This window comes from Hemibagrus wyckioides, linkage group LG05, assembly GCF_019097595.1.
Source record: "Hemibagrus wyckioides isolate EC202008001 linkage group LG05, SWU_Hwy_1.0, whole genome shotgun sequence".
Classification (NCBI taxonomy): Eukaryota; Metazoa; Chordata; class Actinopteri; order Siluriformes; family Bagridae; genus Hemibagrus; species Hemibagrus wyckioides.
The window spans coordinates 8,330,290-8,355,563 of record NC_080714.1 but is presented as its reverse complement, the minus strand read 5'-3'; the positions used below and the strand labels follow the sequence as shown (position 1 = coordinate 8,355,563).

General features: G+C 38.4%; 1 protein-coding gene across 3 annotated transcripts in view; it reads left to right on the top strand.

Moving 5' to 3' along the window:
- acot7 (acyl-CoA thioesterase 7) overlaps nt 1-25,274 on the top strand; it is a 72,082-nt gene that overhangs the window by 24,195 nt on the left and 22,613 nt on the right. For all 3 annotated transcript variants that reach the window (XM_058389742.1, XM_058389743.1, XM_058389744.1), the window contains exons 5-7: nt 3,581-3,695; nt 4,233-4,247; nt 4,609-4,695. In XM_058389742.1, the coding sequence (XP_058245725.1) occupies nt 3,581-3,695; nt 4,233-4,247; nt 4,609-4,695 (217 nt within the window). The remainder of the gene's footprint in view (nt 1-3,580; nt 3,696-4,232; nt 4,248-4,608; nt 4,696-25,274) is intronic.

Genomic DNA, 25,274 nt, shown 5'->3' with positions numbered 1-25,274 from the left:
AGAAAAATTAGCAATCACGCCACCCTGACATTGATTTATTTTCCAGTAACAGCATGTTTTGAAGGGTTTTGTCCCTCTTCTACACAGCTGTTTGCCAACAATTACAATTTGTAATGTAATATTATTATAATTTTTATTCATTTATAGTTACATTAAATGTTGTGGAACATCTTAGAGACAGTATATCATTTTCAGTTGTTTTCCCACCAGCCTCTCGAGATAAAAAAAAAAAAAAGGTTTTTGGAAGAAAGTCAGAAAGATATAATTTTACCTAGTTTGAGTAGTCATGGCTACAGAATAACAGTGCTTTAAATACATTTTCATGATTGTTCTCTATATGCAACACAAGACAGATATTTGGACACACAATCCACAGAACTGTTTTCATTCGTTTTAATTTTTAAGAATAATAATAGTGAAGACAATAAACTACAACCGCTAAGTGATTATGTAGTGTTAAACAAATGCAAATGCTATTTAAACTCTTCGAAGAAAACCCGATGACAGCTTCTTGAAGCAGCCGCTAGGGATGTTCCCACATCTGCCGAACTGCTTGGCTGCTTATAGAAGTTTTATTTATTTCGTTTTGATGTTTTGGAAATACATTCACTCACACATACACATTACCTTGGCTGTTTGTGGCAATTTGTTTTGGAAAGACATTGTTATAAATATTTATAACATGATTTCAGCCAGGTGTGTATAAATGTTTAATTTTTGCTGCATAATCTCTAAATATTGTATGGCTCTTGTTTTGAGATGTCATAGTCTTACTTCCAGCTGCACCGATTTCTTGAAATCAATAGGAATAATTCTGTGAAATGCATAGCTGATGATGTTGCTAAGCACAGAATTACTAGAATTTACACAGAAAATGTTTTTCTTCAGAAACCTGATTTTATGATTTTTTACTGAAATGAATCATTCATTCATTTTCATTCATTCATTCATTCATGCCACAGTTTCCTCTTTGTGATGTGGATCTCATGACCCACTGAACAGCATGAGTTTGTTTTGGTTTCTAATGTTTCTTTGCCAAGTTCTGACTCCAGCCCTGTCTTGTCATTGGTTTGTTGTCTGCTTGTGTTCACCTGTTCTGTGTTAGACTACTTAATCACTGCTATGTCTGTGTATCAACACAAAGTCTTATTACACTATATTGCCAAAGGTTTTGGGACGTCTGCGTTTACATGCACATTAATTTAATATGGAGTTGGCCCACCCTTTGCAACTCTAACAGCTCCAACTCTTCTGGAATGGCTTTCCACAAGGTTTAGGAGTGTGTTTAAGGGTATTTTTGACCATTCCTCTAGAAGTGCATTTGTGAGGTCAGGTACTGATGTTGGACGAGAAGGCCTGGCTCGCAGTCTCCGCTCTAATTCTTCCCAAGGGTTTTCTATCAGGTTGTGGTCAGGACTCTTTGCAGGCCAGTCAAGTTCCTCCACACCTAAACTCGCTCATCCATGTCTTTATGAACCTTGCTTTGTGCACTGGTGCGCAGTCATGTTGGAACAGGAAGGGGCCAGCTCCAAACTGTTCCCACAAAGTTGGGAGCATGAAATTGAATTCAATTGTTTGGAGGGGTGTCCCGAAACTTTTAGCAAAATATTGTGGGTCATGGGATAATGGATCAACAGGATAATGGCCAAAATCACACACAGCTAAAAACCCAAGAATGGCTAAGAACAAAACATTGGACTATTGTGAAGTGGCCTTCTATGAGCCGTGATCTAAATCCTATTGAACATCTGTGGAAAGAGCTGAAACATGCAGTCTGGAGAAGGCACCATTCAAACTTGATACAGCTGGAGCAGTGTGCTCACAAGGAGTGGGCAAAAATTGGGCAAGGAGTGGGCAAAAAAGTGCAGAAGTGTCATTGAGAGTTATAGAAATCACTTGATTGCAGTTGTGCAACAAAATATTAAGCTAAGGGTATTTTTGTCCGGGCCAGTGTCATTAGTTTGTTTTTTGCTTCTGTTGAACCACAATTTAAAAGCAATGTCTGATTTCATTAGTCAGTTTTCAGTCAATTTTTTATTTATTATTACTTTTGTCAGTTTCCAGTTATTTCAGTGACCATTGTGGGTTTTTCTTTCCTTAGTGGAAGGGTACCAACAATTTTGTCCACGTGTGTGTGTCCTAGTTTTGAGCCTAGTTCCACTTATGTATTATCTTTGTTTAAGGTGAATCCTTCTTTGACGCTATATGGACTATATTATGATTCGTACAGTTAAGATAAAGCACATATCAAGCTCTTGCATCCTGTCTCTCACTCCATGCTACACTTTCATTCATCTTTATTAAGTGCTTTATCCTGGTCAGGGTCATGGTGGATCTGGAACCTGTCCCGGGATCGCTGGACGGGAATACAGCCATATTTAATATTGGAAGCATCTGGTAGGCGTTTTTGTTTTTGAGCTGTCAGCATTGCTCTCAGTCTGACTGAAGCATGAGTACAAGGTCATATGAATCTCCAGGACACTTGCACTCAGCTTCTTAGTGACTGATGGAGTGCATGAAGGGGGTTATGATGTGGTGATGGCATTATGTAATGTGTTGTGAATAATGTGTGGGCCTTTCTCAAAGAAGTGTTAGGCTTGTCTTCTTGTCTTATGTTAGGTATATGTTTAGTATAAGACTTGAAGACAACTGAAGATTGGAAATGTGTCTCGTCTTGTAATTTTCCTAATTGTCATTTGTCTCCTTTTTTAACTATCCAGTTTCTCTGAGCCTGTGCCCAATGTAGCCTCAGATTCCTGTTTATGCGTGAAAGGACTAGAACCTGATGTGGTCTTCTGCTGTTGTAGGCCATCTGCCTGATTTCTGAAATACATTTCTGTACACCACAATTGTAAAGAATGGTTATTTGAGTTATCATACACTTCCTGTCAACTCCAAGAGACAGGAGCTGACTTGGGATTAGGGCTAGGGCTTTTTCATTTGCGTTTTATATATATAAAATGTATATATATGTTTTTTATATATATATATATATATTTAGCTTTTCATTGATCACACACACACACACACACACACACACTCTGTGCTACTCAGCTCTCTCTCTCCCTTGTGCCTTTTGTCTCTTCCCTCTTTATTCTTTTCTGCTGCTCACTGAAACGCAGAACACATGTTAGATCTATCCCACACAGGTGCAGACCCTTAACACTCACTTTTCCCGGCTCTACCGTCCATTCACAAACCGGCGCCTGACCCCACCCCCACCTCCACCTCCACAGCTCTATAGGCTATTGTGTGTGAAAATCCCAGGAGATCAGCGGTTTCTGAAATAATCAGCCCAGCCCTTCTAACACTAACAATCATTCCACAGCCACGGAGATCACATTTCTCCCCATTCCACTGTTTGATGTAAACATGATCTGTAGCTCTTGACCTGTATCTGCCTGATTTTATGCAAGATGCTGCTGCCACATGACTGGCTGATTGAATAAATGCCAAACGTTTCTGGTTAGTGTATATAGTTGTGCTTATGTTATATGATACCACAGTACCATTAAGATTATAGGCAATGCATTGTGGTCTAATCAAATGATCCAAGTCTGCTTGCATTTATATTTTTCAGTACTCCAGTCCTGAACATGAAGAGCTGGGTAAGAAGCGTTATGAAGCTCAGAAGCTTGAACGAATTGAAACAAAGGAAAGGAATGGCGATGTCATTACATCTGTTTCTCTTCCTGGTAAATCTCTCTTATTTACACATATGTGAAGATACAGATATATATTACAAATGAACTACTTATAACTGTTAATAATGCTTCTTCACGGCTGTCCTGATTATGTAGAGCTGATGGAGAACTTTAAAACTAATAGCTACTGACCTTGTCATTGAATTATGTAGACTAATTTTTTTCAGCAAAATCATCAACATGGTCATGTGGTGCGAACATGAGCGTTACTTGCATATAGCATATTTCATTAACATTCTTAAAATCCTGTTTTTTTTTTACCCATAAAACAAGCTGAGTATTCACATGAGCATCTTTTATCAGTGATTAATATAAAATTGGCACAATTTTACAAGCCTTTTACGTGTCTCAGAGGAAGTGAGTGGATTATGAATTATCTATAAATGTAAACGGATTGCAGGTTTGAGCCGTAATGCAAAGTATGTTTAAAACTATACTAGATGTGTATTATTATGCATTTAAGTTTTTTTATTATTATTATAAAAGTCTAATAATGGTTTTCTCTATTCTATGTCTGGACACATGCAGACAGACAGACTAAAGGTATGTATCCGTTGTATATGTATGCATGTGAGTATCCCTCAAAATTAAAACGGCAAACCTATTTTTAGGCGAGACTCTAGTTCCTTGTCTTTATTTTTTTATTGCTACAAAAAGTTTGTGTGCTGCTGTTAATGAGTTTTTTAGCAGCGAACAGATTAGTTAATTTAGTCTGGAACAGAGTATTCTATTTAGAGTAGTCTATTTATCTGCTTCTGTTTCTGAAGATAAAATGTAATGATTCAGTGAGAAAAATACATGTTCATGCTGTAACTGGGAAGGGAAAAATGCTTTGGTGGGCCATTCAGTAACAGAATGTGTGTCTGTGTGTGTGTGTGTGTGTGTGTGTGTGTGTGTGTTTCAGAACCATATACTGTTGGATTCAGCCAGTCGAGTCTCATCCATCTGATTGGCCCTTCAGATTGCACTCTGCATGGCTTCGTACATGGCGGTAAGGAACTCTACAGCTCCGACTCCGCAGCATTTACTGGATGTTCTTTGAACACTGGCTGAATGTTTTAGGAAATCTGAAGGTTCCAGTCTCATCTGGTTCTTGTTGAGAGGAAAGTAGCTTATTTACTGGAATAGGAACGAAGACACAGGGTACAGCAATGTAATGCTGTGAGTGTGGAGAAGGAGAAAGTATTGGAACGAGACCATCATGTCACGGTCTGTAACTTCCTCCGCAACACGTACATGCAGAGAGCGAGAAATCAAAATCGCTGACCTGAACAAGTTACATAAACATGGCAACATCCACAGCGGCTCAGCCATGCACACACAGCAATCCTAATGAGAGAGAGAGAGAGAGAGAGAGAAATGCTAAACTGAATCTAATGTTCAGTATTTGTCTCCTAATTGGACATATTTGCCTCTTAGTCATCAGAGACCTGAGAAATATGCAATTCTTTCGAAATATCCTCACTATAGATTACTGAGCTGGATCAAGAGCCAGACATTTTACTAATCAAATTTGCTGGACCTTACACACACACACACACACACACTCTCCCTCTCTCTTTAGAACACACACTCTCTCGTGCCCCCCCTCTCTATTCCTCCCTCTCTCCCTCTCTCCCTCTCTCTCTTTCTCTCTCTCTCTCTCTCTCTCTCTCTCTCTCTCTCCCTCTCTCTCTTTCTCTCTCTCTCTCTCTCTCTCTCTCGCTCTTTCTTCCCTTTATATTCAAACAGAACAGTGAAGAATAATGGAGGGATGAGCAGTGGGAATATGTGACAAGACAGATGAATGGTGGTGGGATGGGAAATGTGTGTGAGATAAATAAAGGTGTCATGACTCAATCCGAAGACAAAATGTGTCGCAGGAATAACAGCCGAAGCGCAACACTATGTAATTCTGTTCTGAGGTGTATAAACCGGCCATATGGTCAGTTTCAATATTGTATAAAGATAAAAACACATTAATATCCACGATTATACAACACTTGTTGAATTCTTCATTCTGACTGGTCAGCAGGTATGGGTTCATTTTGTATACCACTGGTTTTGTCAGTAGTTCCAACTGCAAGGTTGATGTTAATGCCGATAGTTCTAATACTTTATCGTTTCTATATTAACAACTTTTCTACTAGAAGATTCGAGAAGTCAGTGCCGTCTTTTTTTTGGTCTTATTAACCGGAACTGAGATAGAGAGAGAAGAGCTATTCTATTAGGTTAATAATTATAGGAATGTATTTTAGGCTTATAGGATCATTAATTGCAATTATAAACAGATAAAACGTATTATGTGGTGTTCTTTAATAAATTGAAAACTAAAATTTAGCACTGGCAAAATTGCTGTCAACTTCACTAATTTTTTTATTGGGTTTTATGAAACAACAGTTGCCAACACAACATTTAGTAAGGAATAGAAAGAATTATCTTTGTTGATTATTTTTCTGAATTATTGATAGCCAAAACAGTAAAGATAGAGATTTTTAAAGCAGCCTGTAGATCCTCTTTTGTATCCTTTGGGAACAAGAGCAAATTGTTATCGCCGTCCTTCTGTGTTATTCCTTTCATTTAGAAAGCATCCGCGTAGGGAAAAAACAGCTTTTCTAAAGGTTATACAACAATCACATATTAAAGCAAACTACATTAGAGAGTAACAACAAGAGAAAAATCATTATGTTTGTCAGTTATTTGGGTTTTTATCTCCTTTGAATAACAATGAGAGAAGGAAAAATGAACAAATGACTTGGGTTTTTTTTTGCACACATCATTGACCATCTTCTTTTATAATCTTTTGTACAAAGTTTTGGGTTTTCATTGGATATTCAGTCAGATCCGGATCGTGTCAGATAAAGCTGTGTGTGATTAGGGAACTAGTAAAGTTTGTGTATTAAACAGTTCATCTTAGCGGTTATGTAAGGCTGGAATGCTGTGGGTTGTAGTCCCTGATCTTCAGATGACCATCTATAAGAAAACGGTGGTTGAAATCCTTGCTGAATGACTAATATCTGTTCTCTAGCAGTTCTAGGATATACATTAACACATATACAAGTTAATCTATGTTTACATTCCAAATTAATTTGCTCAAATACATAATCATAAACAGTACGGCATGTAATGAAATGCTTTTCACGACTGTCCTTGATCCAACACTACGGTAAAAGAATTAAAAATAGACACAGTGTAGACACAGGGCATATAGGGGGATGTGGTAGCTTAGTGTTTAAGGTGCTACAGATCGGAAGGTTGTGAGTTTGAATCCGAGGTCCACCAAACTGCCACTGCTGGGCCCCTGAGCAAGACCCTTAACCCTCAGTGGCTCAGTTGTATAAATGAGATAAAAGTAAGTTGCTCTGGATAAGGGCATCTGCCAAATGGCAGACATGTAAAAATAAATATAGAGAAAATTGAAATGGAAAAATGAATATAGAAAATATAAGGTTAGTATCTAAATTCAGTGATTACAGTGATTGGATCTGAATATGGTACAGTGATGTGGCACGAATATAGAATTTTATATCTATTTTTAAAGTGCATGTAGTGCAAATTGTGTTATTGTGGAATTGTGCAAAAGTCCGGCTGAGGTGGTGGTGTTCTGTTAGTTTTTTCTCTGAGACATGTCTTTGCTCTTACATATTAGCGTGACAGTTTTTTTTTTTTACAAGCAAATCTGTGCAGCTTCATGTGTCCTCTTGATGCGTGAATGGGTTTTTCTCTGGGTTGTCTGGTTTTCTCCCACTTCCCCAAACATGTCTAGGTGCATCCCCACTGAGTCCGAGTGAAATAAAACTATTTGCTATATTTTTTGGTTTAGTTTGATGCTTGACATTACGGATTAAACGCAAAACATTGTTGGCACTGTAGGGATAAACTTCAGCTCTTTTATTCATCCAGAAGTACAGCTTTGGAAAAAAAAAAGTGCAATAGCGCAAACAATGCTCAATAAGTGATTAGATCATTTGAGAGAGATGGACGAAAAAACAGGGTTTTTTTGGTAACTAGTCTCCAGAATTCTCAATAAACAAAATTCCAAAGAAGAATAAAAAACTTCGTCTACTTCATTTTGCTAATACTGCAGCGTAACCAGTGCTAACCAGCTTTCTTTGCAGCAGTTTTTGAGCGATGTGTCCTCTGTGTTTGTTTCGGGAACACACTCAGTCTCCATTTCAGGCCATTGTGGTGAGTGTGAAGTCTTGCTACTGGGAGACTTGCATATGCTCTGACAAATGTGTGGCATTTCTGTTGCAGTTTGTGCCACACGTTCTCACCTTCATGTGGAGAATCTCTCTGTTGTATTTTGAGCTTAGCCTTGTTAACATCTTGAGGAAGCTCGCAAAACAACGGGCCTGCTGGACGACAGTGATAGTGACGCGGGTGAAGAAGCACGGCATCAGAGTTCAGATACAAATTAGGAACGAAATAAAGCGAGGGTTTGAACGTTCATATGTTTGGCATCTGTTGTAACTTTAATTGTAGGAAAGTAATTATTGAAGAATATTATTAAGATACAAAAATTGGGTCAGTGGGGCAACATTTTCCTTCAGCGGTGGACAAATTATACATTAATTAGCAGCTCTTGTGGGAAAGTGGACTGCCTGATCTCATGAAATCTAATCTGACTGATATTATAGCTATGAAGACACACATGTAATGACTTTCTATAATGTACTCAACACACGTGACTTAAAGAGGCTTATTACGTATTATAATGATGTCACACAACATGTCTTGGTCCATGTTTGCAGAAAATCTGAAGTATTTTAGATTCCTCTGAATATTACCAAGTTTTGCTTGATTTTTTTTGTTCATTTCTGCAATCGCAAAATCATGAAGTCCTGGAGGGACTGAGCAGTTACCCTTCCTGTCTTGTTTTTGGCTGAAGTATTGGCTCTGAATAAAGCTAAAAAATAAAATCTGCTAGTCCTGGGTAAAATACTGATTTGCTCACTCACTGACATTGTACATGTATAAACAGAGTTGTACAGCTCTGTTCTGACAGTGTTGGACTGCCAGAGAGATCTAACCCTTTAGCTGCTCAGCTGCATGCTTAAATTACATACTGACCCTTTAAAAAAAAAAGTTTTTTCTGTCAAATGTCTAAATACAAAATGTTGACCTTGTGAGCTGTGCGGAGAAAACAATAAACCTATTTTTAAATGTAGCACTACACCATTATCGCATTCCTGTATGCTGTGTGTGTGTGTACACGTTTGTGTTTCTCCCATTCTCTGTAAAAAGCACTGGAGATAATGAATGGCTCAATTACACCGTCCTATTAACGCTGTCAGAAAAGTGGAGCATCCTGGAGAGAAGACGTCGTGGGCTAGAGCCGTCAGCTTTAACTGCGTCGTCTTATCATTGTCCTCGTTTTCCTCTCTTCCGAGCGTGTTTGGCTAAAGAAGCCTTAACGATGTCGGCGCAAATCAATTATACTAATCCGTTTGACCTTGCTGAAGACAGGGCAGAGACAAATGGAGCTGTTTTGAGGTAATTTAATTAATGACTGGATGGAGGGCAGAAGCGTAATTGGATTTTAAAGGAGTGATGAAGTGAGGTTCGAAATAGAATTGTTGAAAACGTTAATATTATATACAGTCGGTATTAGTTTTTAGTCATTTATTCAGGCAGGAGTCATCTCTGGAGTAGAGTTTCAGAGTAGAGTGGTCAGAGGAACAGGGGTTTAGATATAATAATAATTTTTGATTTATTTCTAAGGTTATTGAGAGCTGGAATTTATTTATTTATTTATGACCGGGATGAATCAGGATGGGTGCATGCTCTTACAGGAAAATAATCAACAACAGGGTGATATGATGCTTGTACCACAGCAGTTAGTGAATCTTAATGATCATAATTTTTATCCGTGGAATTCAAGTTCCTGCTATCACTCATGTTTAACGACTGTAAACGTTTGTTTTTTGTCTTTCTTGGAGTTAATCAGCAAGACAAAATAAAACGTAGCTTGGTATGCGACTTTCCCATGTTGGAAAGATTATTACAAAGCACTGAGACTGGAGACTCCTTCCTAAAATGCTAAATTTAAACAATTTATCTTTTCATATATCAATATCGCAATTTTTTAAAAATCTGTCTTCGTGGAGCATTTGCTATACTAGATGCTACAAACAAGCTGTTACTATGGAAACCATAACATATTATAGCCTTCTGATCAACCGATGTGGTATAGCGTCTTTTACTGCCTTCAGAACAGAGCTGCTTTAAAAAAAGACGAAAATAAATAAATAAATAAATAAATAAATAAATAAATAAATAAATAAAAAAAAAAAAGCAGAAAGTTCATGCTAATCTTCTCCAGATCTGTTATAAAAGAACACAAGTACTACTTTTAGATGAATAAGAGCTTTTCCGTGTGATGCGACAGCAATGAACTGTGTGGCCCATACCTCTGAAAAACAAATTTCTCCCGGAAGATTCCTACAGCCGTGACATTTAAACACAAAGAGAAGACGCTTCGCGACCTAGATGCACGCAGTTATTTAGTGTTCAGAAGGAAGTGACAGATTGATGGAATGTTGGTTTGGGTTTGGTGTTATGGATTGAAAGGCAGCTGGTTATAAGCTACGGACAGAGCAGAGCTGAAATAATAACACGTTTCCTCCTCTAAGCCTCTTAACCACAGCTGAGTCTATAAGCAAGGACATCTGGCACACATGTAGACAGACACACGGTTTTGTTGTTGCTGTTGTTGTTTTATTCGTTCCATTCATCACACTGTTTCTTTCCTTTTCCCCTGCATTGTAAAAGACGAAAAGGAGGAAGCAGCTGAATGCTTTTCCAAAGGATCCGAGAGAAGGACAGGTCTTTAGGTTCGTCTCTGGCTTTCAGGCAGCTTGTTTGCGGACACAGCGCTGCTTTCACACTTTGCTGGAAATGAATGATCCTGTCACATTGTGTCATCATCTCTCCTCATCCCCCCACACACTTTTTTTTTTTTTTTTACCCCCTTCATCTTCCTACCACTATTTTTCTTAGTCCTTAGTACTAATATATCTCTGTTTCTTCCTCCCCGTTGTCTTTCAGTGTAGCAGGGTTAGAGTGGGGGGTTGTTTCTGTGGAAACTAAGGCTGATTGCCAGGGAGGGAAACAGCATGCGAGTGGAATTAAAGGCGAACGGCGAGACGAAAATCTGTCGCCTCGCAAACGTATAGACGCGTAGGTTAAGGCAGTGTTTAAAACACGTTCCGAGTGCAAATGAGACTAGCGGAAGTGATACGCTGCTGTAGATTTTCATTATTTATTAGGCATGATGTGCAGCATGTGGTATTCATGTCATTATAAATCAGTGGTGTAGCCAGGAATTCATTTTAGGGCAGTGAGGGGGGGATCTGTGTGATCTGAAATATTAAATACATTACGAAACGTGTCAGGCTTATGTGTGGATGCCAGACAGTAGATATAGAAATATACACATCCATCCATCTGTCCATCCATCCATACATCCATCCATCTGTTTTCTGTAGCACGTATCCTACAAAAGGTCACAGGAAAACTGGCGTCTATCTTATGGGACTTGGGGGATAGCCCATCACAGAGCACAATAACATACACACACACACTTTCACACACTACAGACAATTTAGATGTCTTTTCTTGTTTCGAGGAGGAAACCAGAATAGCTGCAGGAAACCCCTGAAGCACAGAGAGAAAATCTGTACAAATTCAGACAAGGTGCTTAACAGTTCCACTAAATATAATTAAAACAACGTGCTGGTAATAGAAGAAAAATGAAATCTTGCCTTCGAAAATCAGATCTATGCTCATTTTTCTCCTCCTCCACTAGACTTTCACCTTAATGTCACCTTAATATCTCTGAGCTCAGAGAGAATGAAAGAGTTCTTTCATTATGAATGGGTGCCAATACTTTTGCAACCCATTTGTTGTACGTTTTTTTTTGTTTTTCAATTTTCCACCTTTACGTTTCTGTTTGCGTTGCACTTAAATTGGGTTGGATGCTCTATTTTGCATCACAGAAACTTGCAGACTTTTTATGTCCAATTTTACATTTGCACAAGAAACTAATGTTGGCTATTAGCGTTCTAGAAGTGGAACTTTTTTTTCCCAGCACCATCATTTAACTTTTGTAAAGGAGCAACAAGTCAGCTATTACGTGTCCTTTACATAAACCTGTGCACACCTTACATACATCCCAAATGTGCTTCATAGATTTGGGATCATATAGTGGCAGCAGCGCAGTGAGTAGAAATCATGTAGATACAAGTCAAGAGCTTGAGTTAATGTTCACAAGAAACATCAGAATGGAGAAAAATGTGAAAGATGATATTTACACACTCGTTCCAATAGGTTACAGTATCTACACTCACTGGCCGCCTTTAATAGAAGCATCTGCATTCCTTATCATTCATGGAGTTATCAAATCAGCCAATCATGTGGCAGCAGAGCAATGTATAACATCATGGAGATACAGCACAAAGCTTCAGTTAATGTTCACATCAAACATCAGAAATTGGGGAAAAAAATGAGATCTTAGTGACTTTAACTATGGTATTGGTGATTGTTGCCATGTGGGCTAGTGTGAATCATTCAGAAACTGATCATCTCCTGGGGTTTACACATAACAGTCTCTGGGGTTTACACAGTAGTGATGGGAAGTTTGGATTATTTTACTCACTCGGATCTTTGAATCTCGTTCAGCAAAATGAACGAATCTTCGATTTATTTTAAGTCAAATCAACCAAGGACAAATTGTAGGAAACGGAAATGATTAATGCACTGCTTAGCAGGGTCGTTAAGCTATGCAGTCTGTTAGTTTACCTCACCTCCCGTTCTCTTGTCACATCACATTCTCATAAGCATATGCATAGCCTAAGGCTATGAAGCTGTCACACGATGAACGAACGACTCATGCGTGCGCGGTCAATACAAAATGAACGAATCGCTCTCTGAGACAACTTGTTGTTTCCGAGTCATATTAAGGATTCGTTCAAAATGAACGAATCGTTCATGAACGACACATCACTATTACACAGAATGCGGAGAAACAACAAAAAACAATTCAGCGAGTGTCAATTTGGTCTGTCGGAAATCAACTGTTGGTGAAAATCACTTTATACAACCATGGTAAGCAGAAAAGCATCTCAGAATGCACAGTATTTTAACCTTGAGGCAGATGGGCTACAACAGCAGGAGATCACACTTCATTCTGTTCCTGTCAGCCAAGAACAATAATCTGAGTCTACAGTAGGTGCAGACTCACTGAAACAGCTGAGGATTGTAAAAAGATCAGGTGTGTGTGTTTGTGTGTGTGTTTGGACAGGCCGAGTGTCATTAAGCCTTAAACAGCTGCGTAAATGCTTCAGGATTTTAGGGATTCAAAGGATATTTTTTGGCTTAGCTCCTCTAGAAATAATTATAGGGCATGGGCAAGTTGCATCCATCATTATTACATATTAGGTGTGTGTGTGTTGTGTGTGTGTATGCGACTCAGACTTGGAATCTGTTTGCAAATATGGCACTGCTTCTGTAACTCTGAAAATAGATGCAAAAAGAAATCACTGCCAGAACAACGCACTGAAGTATTTTAAGACTTAACACTACTTTTTTTCTTCTCTCACAGTAATTGAGTTGTTGTTTATGTGAAAAAGGTCTCAAAAAAAAAAAAAAAAAAAAGTTTCTGGTGGCCGCATGCACAATGCTACTTAAAAATTATTAATTAAATGGTTTTATTTATTTATTTATTTATTTATTTATTAAAATGAGCATCTGGAACCTTGAAGACAATTTGAAAATATACATAAAGTATCTGACTCTGGGGGCCTTTTGTGACAATCTTCCAGCACCTGTTACCATGGCAACGCTTCATTATGAAGCAGCTCGGTTCAAGCCTTTTGATTATACCGCTATGATTAAAACACTGGGGGGAGAGAGGGAGGGAAAGAGAGAGAGAGAGAGACCAAGAGAGGGAGGTGTGTTCTTTTCAAGAGCGGAAGTAGATTTTGTTTACGAGCTGTAAGTACTCACTCTTTGCTGCATTAACACTGCCTGAAGTGGAGGAGAAATAGATGGAGGATAAGATATACCGCTGAATAATGACACAGTGCAGAGGAAGACCCTTTTGTTATCTTAAATGGTTACTCTGAGCTTGTGGGAGGAAAATTGCAGCTAATCGTAATGAAGGATACGAGTGCTGCCAATGAACCTGTCTGCTCTGGAACTGGTATTCGAAATGGACATCAGCGTTCTTCCTTTCAGTCCATTGCATCACTCTTTTTTTCTGCACAGCCAAAGTCCCCTTAAGCTACCGTGGCCTTGCCCAGCCTCTGCATGGTCCCTGTTTTCCAAAAATACTGACCTTTGTTAACTCATGCAGCAATGATGAATAAAATGATGGGGATAGCTGTGAATCATGCCAGTTAATATCCAGGCAGTTTATAGTTGTAGTTTAATGTCATGTGCATTAGAGTGTGTTAAAAAAGTGTGTCTTTAACTTTAGTTATAAGACACTGAAAACTTGTAACCTATTTCTTTTCTATCTCCAGCTGACTGCTTTCTTGTTTGACTGAATTCTCTTTGTTTGGTGGAAGTTTGCATTATAATTTACAAGCAATAGAAGACAATGGAAACAAATATGTACATATAATATAGAGCTATGGTTGTAACAATGCCAAATAGCTTCTACAACATAATTGGGTATGTATCAACAACAGGGTAGTATGGTGCTGATTAATGATTATTTTCCTTTAGCAGCACATCCAAAAGTGTTTCATTCCTCATACACTGCATTGGTTTCACAACACTAACCATTTTTGTTTGGAAAAGTCTGTGTCCATTATACACTCAGATTCCTGTTCTTGGTTAAACTCAATGTGGTCTTCAGCTGTTGTAGTCCATCAGCCTGAAGGTTTGATGTGTTGTGCATACTGAGATGTTTTTCTGCTCACCATGGTGGTCCAGAGTGGTTATTTCAGTTACTGTACCAGGTGTTGCTGGCCAGGTGTTTCCATCAGCAGAACTGCCGCTTATTGGATGTTTTTTCTCACCATTCTGTGTAAATTTTAGTGTGAAAATCCCATGAGATCAGCAATTTCTAAAATGCTCAAACAAGGCCATCTGGTACCAACAGCCATGCAACAGTCAAAATCACTGAGATCCCATTTTCCCCTCCCGTTCTGATTGAACATTAACTGACGCTTTGAGCTGTATCTTCGTTCCAGTGGTTAAAGCTTTGGGTTGTTGATCAGAGGATCGGAGCTCAAGCCCCAGCACCGCCAAGCTTCACTCCATTTTGGGCAAATGAGCAAGGCCTATAACCCTTCCTGCTCCAGGGCACTGTATTATAGCTTCCCCTGCAGTCTGACCCCAACTTCTTCAGCTGGATTACCAGCAGAAAAGAATTCCCCTGTGCTGTAATGTATGTGTGGCGATAATAAAGGCTTCTTGCCCTCAGTTTTATATGATGTTCCTCCACATGATTGGCTGAATGCACGAATGAGAAGGAATACAGACGTTCCTATTAATAAGTGGCCATCGAGTGTAAACACTATAACCTATTAGAACGCGTACATTAATATTAACACGTGATTTGAGCTACACCACGACACTACTATCAGGGCTGCTGTTAGCAAATTAATCAACACCATCTGACCAGTCAGAATAGAGAATTTTGATAAAAGTGGAAACATGAAAACGTAACTTTACAATTTAAAAGTGACAACTTCAGCAGCGAATAACAGCCCCTGTGCAGGGAAATGATAAAACTGAAACGAAAAGAAACAACGGCAAAAATAACCTGTAACCGTCATCAGAGTGAGTCACTCAGAGACTTTTATTTCACGTTACCCTAGGCAGGCGGAGGAAGATTGAAGGAGCTTTTTATGAATTTAATAACAATGTTCAGCACCTGACTATGTCATCTCTCCTGGAATGGAGTGTTTGGTTGGTTTTTTTTTAGTTTGAGAGAGAACATTTCAGACAATTATTTTATTCAAAATGTAATGCTTGGTAGAGCAAATCTGCTTTAAAAAGAATTCGAACCACACCAGTAAACTAATTACAGGTCAGTTTCACTTCACCTCGCTGCATTATAGGAATCCATAATGGATGAGTTTCGGAGCAGTTAGTGTCGTGTGCCTGCTATAAAGCGCTCGCAAGCTTTTATTCAGCTGAAGCAACTTAGCATTTTTGAATACTTAATGAGCAAGAGAAGCAGTAATGCTTGAAACAGTGTGCAAACATTTAAATTACTGCAGTGCCTGCTTTACAAAAAAAAGGGTCATAATTAGAGATAATGTATGTTGATAGTCTAATTGAGACTAAAACATTTATAAGGAATGTACAACTCTAAATGCAGCCCTATACAAGATGATGCTATTTTTTTCAGCAGATCCTTTGGTACAAAATGTTAAGCTTCGGCTTTAACCTAGACCATTGTTTTATGTATTATAGGGAACAAGGGATAGGGAAGGGAAATTGTAATGATGTTCTATACTATTGTCTGCTTTGGACTTCTGGGGTGGTGGTAGCTCATGTGGTTAAGGCTCTGGGTTGTTGATCAGAAGATCAGGGTTCAAGCCCCAGCACTGCCAAGCTGTCACCCTTTAGCAAAGCCAACCAGCCACCCACCCACTGGTCTAGTGACCCTGTGCTCTGACCCCAACCCTCCAAGAAAGAATTTCACTGTGCAGTAATGTTTATGTGACAAGCAAAGGCTACATCCTTATGGTTAAAGACCCACATATGGGAGAGACTTTGACGTGTCCACAAACATTTCTCTATGCAGTGTAGTGTAGCGTAGTGTAGTAGCCTATAAAAGTGCTACAAAAGGCGAAGTGCTAGCCTCTAGATTCAATATTAATATCATCTTTCACCTCTAAAATCTATGGTCCTGAGCTGATGTACCACAGATTAACATCCATTTAGTGTAGCCACATTGACACAGTGAGTCTGCCAATTAACTCAATTGCCAATCTGTCAATTGTGAGTCTGTCAATTAATTCGATTGGCAAGTGTAGTAAATTGTCACCTAGTTTCACAGTTTATTTATTGTACATCAAGGACTAGAAGTATAAACTTTATACAGTTGTGGAGTTCAAATAAGATTCACTTTTCTATTTTCTTTTTACTTTTCAAACTGGAAAGGAATATATGGCCACTGTTCTATTCCTGATTTTTAACACAATCCATGCCAATCAAATTTTTGAGTGATAGTTTTAAGTCACAGTAGGGACTGAATTTTGTTCACCACGTTAGACTGAAAAGTGTAATCCATATTGATTCTAAGCCAAGAAACTATTACTTAGTCTGTAGTGTTGGTATGATGCAACTGCTAGACTACCTTGCATGATTTTCACAGTATTTTGGCTGTGTATATATATATATATATATATATATATATATAAAAGGTAAATGTAACTACCACTTCACTAGTCTATGGCCTGTGCTTGGTGTTTGTATAGTTTGTGCTCATCCTCGAGCTCCTTTTCAGAGTGGACTATTTGGTGAATCAGATGAGTGCAAACATGACGGATGAGCTCTAAAAGACGGCAGATGGAAACCTCGCAGTCTCTCTGTTTCAATTTCAAAGTGTCCTCATCCATCTTTTTACAAGGTCTTCTCACCTTTCATTTGCTCATCCCATTTTTCACTCACCAGCATTTTGCCAGCACACTGCCTGTGAGTCGGAGGGAAAACTTTTGCCAGAAATTGTCACGAGACGCTTTGGGAGTTGGCGTTTGGGATTGTTTTTGGGTGGCACATCTAAATTGAGGGGATCTCACTTCGAGATGAGACTTCTTGGGTGGAGCTCACACTCACACTAGAGTGCTGGCATGTCTGTACTTGTAGAGTATTGGGAAATTTACAAAACGAGCAGTCACGAATCTGAAAAATGGAGGGCAGTTGTGTATGAAAACAGTCTGGCTGTGTAGTGAAATGATGACACACCAGCAGAATAAGCTTACACTAAAAGAGAATGTTTAATCTTGGGCCTTTTGATTCCTGCAGCCCAATTGTTAAATTCCTCATTTTCATAAGGAATTGCCATCTTATCTATCTATCTATCTATCTATCTATCTATCTATCTATCTATCTATCTATCTATCTATCTATCTATCTATCTGTCTCTGTCTGTCTGTCCATCTATTTATCTGTCTGTCTGTCTGTCTATATCTGTCTGTCTGTCTGTCCCTCTATCTATCCATCCATCTAGCTGTCTGTCTGTCTGTCTGTCCATCCATCCATCATCCACAAGCTTTTATGATCAAATGATTGTTTGATTATAACAAATTACACAGCGCATAATAACAGTCCAAATGAATGCACGCTGTAACCAATTAAAGCTTCATTAACATGCCACTGTAATGCATACAAGGGAACATCTGAAAACATTTTTGCAAGAGAAATATATAATCAGCTCTTCTCTGCACAACTGTACACTCGACATCAGTACAAGTGTGAACAAGATGGAAACTAAGTAAAAGGAATGGAAGTGTTGAGGGGCACTTCACATAGAGTCGATCTGAGGAAGTTCACACATGGTGCATCAGTTCTGTCGAAGCTTCACGTCGCATTACACTGTTCAGATACCTGACCACAGAGTAACGCAAAATGCAAACTGACTGTGCAACACGACCTTACTGTTGTTGATAATAATGGCAACTGTTAAAATATCATTTATCTAACGCAACAGAAGGCTGTTATATTACTGTGAACCTGTTGTATTGATTGTTGTGGATGTTTTAGTTGATAGTTAGTTCTGATTATTCTTGTTACCTCCCCTCTATCCCCTCCATACTCTAACATATAATGGCTCATCATATACAATATTTTTTCATATTCTTATTTCTGTTCATTCATTTAGTTTCTTGAATGTAGTTTATTTATATGTACAGTGTAAGGCTAGGTTTTCATTTCACTAGCAGTTTTACTATATATATAACTGTGTTCATGGAAAATAAAAATCGTGAATATTGCCATGCCGATATTCAGTTTAACTGCAGGGTTGCGAGTGTGTTACTTAATTCATACAACAGTTCTATCAACAAGAAATAAATATTTACATATTTAATTATTATCATGCTATACAATACCTTCTTTATTGCACCACTACAATCATTGCTCATTTGCACTCATTGCATTTACTATAATCATTGCTCATTTGCACTCAATATGCAAATTATTTATGTATTTTTGTATATTGTTTATATATGCAAATTATTTATTGTTATATACTTATTATATATGCTAATTATTTGCACTGCGAAATGCACTTCTGGTTAGATGCTAACTGTATTTCGTTGCCTTGTACCCACATGTGCAGTGACAATAAAGTTGAATCTAATCTAATCTAATCTAATCTAATCTAATCTAATCTAATCTAATCTAATCTAATCTAATCTAATCTAATCTAATCTAATATCAAGTAGGTGACATTTCAGAGATCCTGATGAAGCCACACCCACTTTTACAGCATGCCATCTAACTGGATAACTAGTTAACATTTCTGTTAAAGGTGCTTCCGGTGAAAAAAAATGGCGTCTCGTAGCTATTCATAAATATAAACGTTCATATTTTAAGCTAAAAGTTGAAAGCATGCCATGTACTGTACCTCAGTAACACTACTGCAGTAACCGTTTTAAACTAGGAAGTGAGATTTCACGCGGTGAAGGCAGACGAGCGGAGTGATACACACATCTAGTAAAGTAAATATAAACACTCTTGGACCACCACACAGCCAATTAAATTAGTGGACCAGAACTGCCTGTTGTATAAAATGAACTCGAAGACCTCGCGAGTCTTAATGGATGATATGGCCATGTGGAGCACATCAGTCGAATGCTGAAGATGGAGCGAGAGAGTAAAAGTTTCACAAATCCAAACAAGCTGAGACTCTACAGGAATCTCAAGTTGAGTTCCTGACTTCTTGCTGAGGTTTGGCTCAGATGTCTTCCCGTAGCTGTGTCAAGCCCGCCAGCTGATTTCGGTACAGAATCCGATGAGCTCCCTGAGCCGTCCTCTGTCTGTAATGAGAACACGACTGCGTCTGATATTCTCGAGGCTCAGGGAGAATAGTTACTGCTGTTCCTGAGTCTGCTGAAGGGACTTTTTCTTCCAGCTGAGCTAAATCTTTGGGAAATGTGGAACGGCAATTTCCAATTTGTTTTTCTTTTATAAATCTTTGTAAATGAAGTATAAGGCTGCTGCTGTGGAAAAGTTTTTAAACTCTTCAATAAGCGACTGATTAACGTCTGGGACCGATTATCTGGAGATTATAATTTATATGGAGAGAAATACAGTATAATTAGACCGAAGCTGGCTTCATTCCCATGATAAAAAGGAAGAGTGAAGATCGTTCTTTATCGTGTCATGTCCTTAGGACAGACGTGTCCTCTCTCCACTTTAACTGTAATGTCAAAATTTAGGATTCAAAGTATACAATATGCTTTTATTCCATTAACCGCTACTGCAAGCTATTTGTGGAAGAACATTTTGTAACGTGGCTACTGCTGTGCTTTTCTCCGCTGTGCAGATTAATCTGATGGCTGCGAGTCTTAAATCGATACACATTCAAGACTGGCTGTGTCCCAAACCAAGCTGCATAATGCACACTAAATAGTGTGCCTAAATTGACATCAAAGGTGCACTGACTAACCAAATAGTCAACTTTAGTTAACTATTTTACTTAACTTGCAGTTTGGGATACAAGTATTCAGAAGGTTTCTCAGTATTATAAAGGCATCATGGGATGTCACTGTGCCAAACACTGTCACAGTTACTGGAAAAAGAAGTAAAAAATCTTGGTTGCTTCACTGTGATATCTCTGCTCTGTAGGCTTCATTCGTCTCTGAGGCCAACAGATGCCAACTAGCTGAGTAACCGGCCAGCTTGTGGGAAAAATAATGCAGCGTAGAGAACAGATAGATCATTGCAGGTTGTTTAGAATGTGTGTGTTTCTATTAGCATGATAACCAGAGCAAGCAGGATAAGAAGGCACCCCAGATGATATGACAACCCGGATAACTCACTGCTGATATAGCCATGTTGCAAATGCAAAAAATACAAACGCACCCAAACATTTGTTCACTAGCCTGTTGCCAGGGGTTGTTTAGCTAAACAAGCGCACAACTGGATGAGCATACCCCAAAACTCCGTAACCACAATAAATCAGCTGATTATAATTTGAATAAGAAGTGCGGCACCTTTTCAGCAAGAAAAAGCTAAAAAAATTTGGAATCTTCATTAGAATTCAATGGCAAAAAATTTGGCTCCTTTGAGAAAGAAGGGTTGCGTACAGTGGCTGAGAAGTGCAAAACAAATTTACAAATCCGAAAACACGATAACAAATCCGACTGGACGAGACATCTGTCACTCAACATATACAAGAAGTAGGAAATTGTGTATCTAACTATTTCTTGTACATGTGTGGAGTTCTGCATTCACTTTAAACCATTTTTTATAGCACAAATAACGAACATTTATGTTCATTTATGTATAAGAAAATCTTATTTATTCATGAGGCTTGAATATATTCTACTTTCTTATAAATATTAGAAAATTGTCAAGAAATAGGAAATAAACAAGAAATAGTCATGTTTCGAAGACAAAACTATTCCAAATTAAACAATGTAAGGAGAGCTATAAGAGCTGAACCGCAGGCAAACTCACATGAATTGACCTTCTACTGCTGCAGTTCTCTGGACTTCCTGTATATCTTGAGTGACAGATGTCCTGTCCAATCAACAGTGAGAATTCCAGTCACAAACTTTACCTTATTGTCCTTGTGTTTTCGGATTTGTTATTTTGTTTTCCGATTTTGTTTTGCACTTCTCGGCCATATCTGATCCTTAAAAAGACCACAGAGTTGAGAACATCATGATATTGGGCTGATTCTTTGCGTCACATTATGAAAAAGAAACATGAATGCAGCGATGAAACTGAACTCCAAGACTGCTTTCTTTTTTCTTTTTTTTCTTCTTGAAAGTGCTTGAAATCTCCTGCTTTTATTTATGGATGATTTTGATATTGTGAGTCCATTAAAGGGACCCTTGTGACCTTGGGGAGCTGGAGATGGCAATAAGAAAGAGCCAGAATTGAACCACGATGCTTGCAAAAAGCTTCTTAAATTTAAAGCAGATATGTGCTCAGGAAGTATATTAAATATCAAAATCATCAATTCAACAACCAAATGAATGTGTATTTCGAGTACGTATTTAATCTCACGCCGTTTACATATGTATCAGCACTGACTCTTGCTCCTGGATATATGTTTTCCAAGCAGACAAGCAAGGCAAATGCTGCATGTGTAAATGTAGATGTAATATCTAGAGAAGACCTGCGTCCTTTAGATAACTATTTGCATGAAACAGACTGTCTTACATATGTAATTCTCAGGAGGAGTGACCTCTGGCACACCAGCAGATTTCAACAGTGTGGGTATTGATGTGTGTATGCATTGGTCTAAATATGCAAGGCTTGAGCGAACAGACACCGTTTATAATCGGTATTCGGTGGAGAAGTCCAAAGCAAAGCAGATGGTCAGGTTGGTGCATTCCTACTGTGCTGTGTGACAAACAAAACACACAGAGACTGGAAACATCTGCCAGGATCTTGTCTAGGTTCAAAAAAAGGACCCCGTTTTTTTCCGCTCATCCCTGTGGGCAAGGGATCACAGGTTTGTTGGATTTTGAAGAATTTGTTACGAAATACTCATAATTCTTATTCTAAAGACATTTGAAGGAATTTGGGTCACAATACATGAGCTGGGGACTTGATTTAAAAGTTCAAAAGTTACGTCAGTATTTCCGATGCTTTTTTTTCTTGTGTAGCGCTCTCTGAATAGTTTTGTTGTTGTTGTTGTTGTGGTGTCTTCAGCATGGCCTGGAAAACAGGATGGAAAGTACAGACTAACAATGCAGACCCTTTTTATATTGACTGCAGCAGGATAACAACACATTTTAAAACAATGTACAATAGTACCTAATATAATAACTTTGTTATTCATCTGTACATTACATTTGTGGTGTTTGGTCTGCATTTAACTCTTTTTTTTGTTTTGTTGTGACTATGTTCAGCATTTCTTCATCATAAAAGTAAAAAGAAGAAGAAGCCATTATTTCTGTCACAAATACACTACAGCACATTGAAATTCTTTCTTTACATATCCTGGTCTTGTTGAAGTTGTGGACAGAGCACAGGGTCAGTCAGGATGCAGCATCTCTGGAGCAGTGAGGACCAGTGCTGGGTGGTGCTTGAATCCTGATCCTCTGATCAACAACCCAGAGTGCTATTTTATAAGCATCTAAACTTTGAAGCCTTTATCTTCAACCACTAAAATTCTGTGTAAGATTCTCCCATCAGATGTGAAAACATCTCCCACTGAAAACAAAATAATTCATTTGTTTATACTGATTGAAAAAGTCCGTTCCCATTCTGAGGTGTACTTGTAAAGAGGGTAAGTAACCACAGTCAGGAATTCCTCCCTCAGTGTCCGAATTTGCTTCCTGGGTCGTTTTTTATTGCTTTTGTTTTAGCGCCTGTCCTGGCTCCGCCCCTGTCTTTTCATTGGTCTGTTCTTCTAATGTGTTCACATTTTCTGTGTTCTAGTCCTCGATTATTAATACCCTGTTGTTTCTTACCCTCCTCATGAGTAATGCTTGTGCATTACTGAAGCCTTTGCTCTGAGTCTTGCCTGTTTGTGTTTTCAAATTATGGATTTCCCTCATTTGCTGTAGATGCCTTTTTTTTGGACCCACGTAATGGTGAATGGTGATAATTTTCGGATCGCTCATAACAAACAACGCCGACTATACACATACTGGATGCGGCCTTAACGAACAGCTTGTAACCACCACGTTTTCCTGAAAAAAGATATTAACGAAGACGTAAACTAAGAACAAAAACTTTTTTTCTTCACTTTATCTTCATTAAAAAAAAAAAAAATCCTTTCACCCACTCAGCAGGTAATTCTACCCCCAGTCACTATCTGACTAACCTGCTGCTACTGGACATGCAACTCATTGTCTTTATTATGCCACTAAGACATTCAAACAAAACAGTAATTACTGAGTAATTACAGTGGTCCAGTGCAGATAGACTCTAATTCTTGTTGTCTTTAAGACAGTAGTACCAGTCTCACTGTGAAGAGGTTTTCTTTCCATATAAGGTGGAAAAACACTGCTCCCAGTTCTTAGTGTAGGCACAAAATATACATCTACCTCTGTTTTCCCTGTCCAAGCACCTTGAGACCTATTTTTCACAAATATGGGAATGCCACAAGTCAGGAAACTCATTCAGAATGCAATATAAAAGCCATAATGCTCCATATGAGACGTGGCATTGTTATCGTTTTTTGGGTTTTTTTTTGCCACTGGTTGTTTTGTTCTGCAAGGTCATTACATCTGTGTTGTGAATACAGATTCATTCATCTTGCCTAAATCCTGCAGTGGGTTCCTGTCACAGCTGTTTTCATTATTAGAGAGTAAATGAGTGTGTTTGTGCCATATATTTGGGTGCGGTAATCTAATACACTCCTATTAGCCAGGATAATGTGCTTGAGATGATACCTGCAATTTAAGATACACACACACACACACACAGAGCACTTAGATACAGTCCTTTTCTTTCCGTCTATTGGACAGACATCTTGAAGACTGTAAATTCTGCGGTATGATGGAAAAATAAGAAAAAACAAAGTTAGTTTGAGGGTGAAATTATTATTAATGTGATCTAAACCTACAAATACACACACGAATTAGAGACACACTAATCATTTTTTTCTTTTTTTCTTTAAAGAAAGCTTGCTAAAAAGCTTCACACTGCATCTGTTTGAGATTGGAATGCATCAGGACAGCGATCTTGGCAGAAGATGATAAAAAAAGATGTGGGAGCTTTTTTCTTTCATGTTGGTACGAGTAAGCGGTCACGTTTGAAGCTCGTGGGACAAACAAAGCCTGTGTTCATTACCATGAACGTGCCACACTGGCGATGATGAATTCATGAAAATATCATGAGCGTGAAAAACGGATCTGTGCACATCTGCAGATATGAAATGGATTGATGTGATGTTGAGGTGGCTATACTTTTAAGATATACCCTCTGGTATTAGGGGCATAGTAGAAGGGTTCATATTTAATACAAACCCAAACACACACACACACACACACAAATTCAGTTTTAGGCCACACCCACTTCCATTTTTTAACGAATATGGATACAGATGTTGTAGCATTTGAGCACTAAACAGATACAGATGTTGTGTCACACCTCTAGAACATACAGTATGTATATCAGCTATAGCATACAGTACAATGATTGTTATATAGTGCAACACATTTAAGCAAGCAGCAGGTTAGTGTGCATGTGCAGACTGTCTCCTGACACACTGGCTTGCAGGGATAATGTGTTCCTCTAAGTCTGGAAAATTTCTTTTCTCCGTGGAGATTTACTCATGAAAATGCATCTACTTATCTACAAATCTACACTCGAACGCCTCCAAAGATTGAAATGTTCTTTGCAACTATTGGGCAAGCCAATAGATAGCTCTGTTTATTCAGGTCTCACTTCATCTAAGCTCTGCCCTGATGCAGCGATCCCTGTGGGTTTGCAAAT